Here is a 3,784-nt window from a genome sequence, read left to right on the forward strand (position 1 = left end):
ATGCTGCAGACCAACCCCTACAGCTGCCTGGGGTACACGCTGATGGTACTCTGTAGCCTGAAGGCTGCCCTCACTTTTCCCAACTCCTCTCCACTGCTGAATCCCATCTGGGGGAATGGAGATCGCCTGATGCACCTCTACACAGATACAGAGAGGAACAGCTTCCATCTCCAAATCAACGCTGATGGCTATGTTGATGGTGTTCCTCACCAAACCATTTACAGTAAGTAGCTTACTAAGGACCCTCAGTTTGCATGGCAGCAGGGGAGGGAGAACAAGACTTTTGCTTTCTCATTACCTATAGAAAATCCCCTCCTCTCATTAGGCAGGCAGACAGAGGAATATAGCTATGGGATGGAAAATACATGTAATTATAATCCTCATTTTGTTTAACAAATAAACAAAATTGCTCCAGAGAAATCTAGCCGATGGGGAATTTCATTCCTCACATAAGAGAAGTCAAGTCCTATGGTTTCTGTGACACTCTGCAAGCAAAAACTGCCTGAATCATCCTTCACTTCATGATTTTATCCACATCTTCTTGTGGAAGTTCCCATTAGAGGTTAGTGATTATATCCCCCACATAGCTCCTTCCCATTGCAGAGACAGTACTGCCAAAGGAACTGCACTGAGGGAACTCACCACAGCAGTGGTGGAAAACTGATAGTATCTGATCAAATCTTTATTTTGGGGTAGAGAGTTGATAACTACTAAAACTAGGTTGTTTCCTTCCAAATACATCAATGCATCTCTGCATGGGAAATTGGTTTGTGAGACAAGCTTCAGATTTGTGTCTTTAATGTGGCAGAAACTCAATGGTGTGTATAACATGGGTAACTGAGTATGCAACAGTTGATTAAACAGTGGGAAAATACAAAAGCCCAGACTGTTATAACAGAAGTGTTAAGCCTCTGGAGTTACCATTCCCTACTGTAGCTTAAAGGTTCTCAAATTGTCTCAGCATAGTTTATTTTCACGGAAAACTAAGCTATTCTTTTTCTTTGATGAATACCTGTCCCAAACACTATAGTTAGTAGAAAAATGGTGGGGGGGGGGAGGGTTTAAGACTTAGGGTTCTTTCGTAGCGTTTCAAAAGTACTTCTTTTTTAGCAATGCCCAAATCGCAAGTAGCTTGGCATCATTAAGTCATCTTTATTATTATTTATGCGTAGCATCTTCTTCATCCACTGAACTAAAAATGCAAGTGTACGCACTGATGTTTGTACGTATACTTACTTATATATATATACTTATATATATACTTATGAGAAGCAAAGGATGTTTTTAAAAATTATAATTTAATCAAGGAGGAAAAAAAGGATCAAGTTCAGTTTATAGGGGCTTTTTTTGGAATTACTAATGGAACACTTGCAGAACAGCTTGCACTGTCTCGCTGTTATTCTTCCTGCATACTTAAAAGCTTTATAAAACTCATTTTAGGTATGTTGATCAAGAACCAGTGCAAAGTTTTAGACAACAACAGCCAGCAAAATGTCATGTTTTATCCTTATTTGCCATAAAGTAGATTCTCCAATATTAGGAAGGGTGGAAGTCAGACAACAAAAGGGGTCATGAAAGGGAGGCTGTCAGGGTCTCTGCCAGTTCACCATGGTACCACTGAGACACCAGATAAACAAACAGTGCAATGTACTGCACCAGGGCTGCAATAACCCCCTGCAGCCACATAGGCTGGGACGAGGCTGGATGTGTCCTGGGTAGGACCTGAGGGTACAGCAGGCACCAAGTCAAATACAAGCCAACAGCACACTTGCTTTGAGAGGAAGGCAAACAACCTACTGTAGTCAACAGATCAAGGAAAGTTATTGTTACCACTTTACTTGGCACCTGTGAAATTGCTCTTGGAGCACTATAGCAAACCCAGTTCAAGATGGGATGTGGAGAAACTAGAGGTGGTCTGGCAGAGGGTTTTGAGGATGGTTGGAGGCCTTGAGAATCAGGAAAGGCTGAAGGAGCTGGGCTTGTTTAGTATAGCAAAAAGGAGGTTAAGAACAATGTAATACCACAAGGTAGTCACAGAGATGAGGGAGACAAACTCCCGTTGGTACTGGCTGGTGACAGAACTAAGGACAATGGCCCCAGACTGTGGTTTGGGACTTCAGAGGGTATGTTAGAAAAAAAAAAACTTATTTTGGGAGGTTGGTGCAGCACTGAAAAAGGGCACACAGGGAGATGGTGGCATCTCCATCCTGATAGCTTTCCAAGGCTCAGACAGACAAAGCCAGGGCTACCCTAATCTTGGGTGGGCAATAATCCCAGTTCACATGGGAGGTTGACTCAGCCTCCTAGAGAACACTTCCAGTCAGAGCATCTGTGGATCTGTCTGGCAACTGTGCAGTGTTGAATTGGGTCCTGGATTTGACATCTTTGCTTTTCTGAACAGGTGCCCTAATGATCAAGTCCGAGGGTGCTGGCTCAGTAATAATCACAGGTGTGAAAAGTGGACGCTACCTGTGTATGGACAGGAAAGGAAACATTTTTGGTTCGGTGAGTAAGCTTTACTAAGACTCAAGACTGAAAGGCAAATGCAGTCTGCTACTGTGGTGCCTATTTCCTCAGCTAGGACAAATCTGTATAGCTACAGCAGGAGGATGCGGATTTAAGCAAGCCACTTAGGTTAAACTTTGCTCTCTTCTTTGATTGCATTGAGTTGCAGAGCTGACAAAAATCATCTAAGTTTCTGCTTGGGTAAATGAGGGCAGAATGAGATACAATGATGGACCAATGTGAATTCTTGCTGTAGCCTAGAGACACAGGTTAGGAGTAGCTCAAACAATGCAGCCCTCTGAAATAAAAGAGTGTTATCCCGACAATACCTTTGTTGAAAAGATGGGCATGCATCTCAGATCTACATTTGACTGAACCTGAGCTGTCTGAGTTATGGAGCTTGCAGATCAGAAAAACACCTGCTGCCAGATCTCATCCTTCTTTCTGTCTTTAATTGGCACTTGTCATTCTCCAAATCCCTCCATTCACACGTGTCCTATTTTTTTCCCTAAGCATTACTTCAGTCAAGAGGACTGCACATTCAACCACATGACACTGGAAAATGGATATGATGTGTACCAATCTCCCAAACACAACTTTCTAGTTAGCTTAGGCAGAATTAAACAAGCTTTCTTCCCTGGTAAGAATCCACCACCATACTCCCAGTTTTTGTCCAGGAGAAACGAAATCCCTTTGTTTCGATTCAACACACCTGAGCCCCACAGATATACTAGAAGTGCAGATATTGATCCAATGGATCCTCACCAGATCCTGGTCCCACAGAGAAAGATCTCTGTGTACGGATCTCAGTTGCAGCAGCAAGCAGACTTTTCCCATGTGCCCAGAGAACCCATGAGAATCAACCAGAACGACGTGGTCAACCCAGATGACCCACACGCTATGATGGATGCCAGGAGGTATGCAAGTCCTCGCTTTTATATTACAAGATAACTAGGGCCCCATCACTTGCAAACTGAAGGCATGGGAGAATGTAATAGGCAAAAGGAACCGTCTAGCACACTCAGTCTGACTTCTAACTCTCAAAATGGCTATTAGAAACCTGAAAGACATTGGGAAAAAACCCTCCATTTTAAATTTGTAATTATAGATGACAGTTTACTGAAAAAACAATTTGGACATTTTCCAGTTGAGCCTCTGTTTTACTGAAAAGAAGATACATTTTTGAAAAGAATAATACAAAACAAACAGTTTAGGGTCTGGATCACCTTAAGAATGCATCAGTGAAAAAAAGAACTAACTTGAATGAAATGAGAAACTG

General features: G+C 42.4%; 1 protein-coding gene across 1 annotated transcript; it reads left to right on the forward strand.

Annotated features, from left to right (window-relative positions):
- On the forward strand, nt 1-3,456 carry LOC104463635 (fibroblast growth factor 23-like). The gene is made up of 3 exons (XM_010076044.1): nt 1-223; nt 2,402-2,505; nt 3,019-3,456. The coding sequence occupies exons 1-3, from the start codon at nt 1-3 to the stop codon at nt 3,454-3,456; spliced, it is 765 nt and encodes a 254-aa protein (XP_010074346.1).
- The last annotated feature ends 328 nt before the right edge of the window (nt 3,457-3,784 follow it).

Source organism: Pterocles gutturalis, unplaced genomic scaffold (assembly GCF_000699245.1).
Source record: "Pterocles gutturalis isolate BGI_N339 unplaced genomic scaffold, ASM69924v1 scaffold9158, whole genome shotgun sequence".
Lineage (NCBI taxonomy): Eukaryota > Metazoa > Chordata > Aves > Pterocliformes > Pteroclidae > Pterocles > Pterocles gutturalis.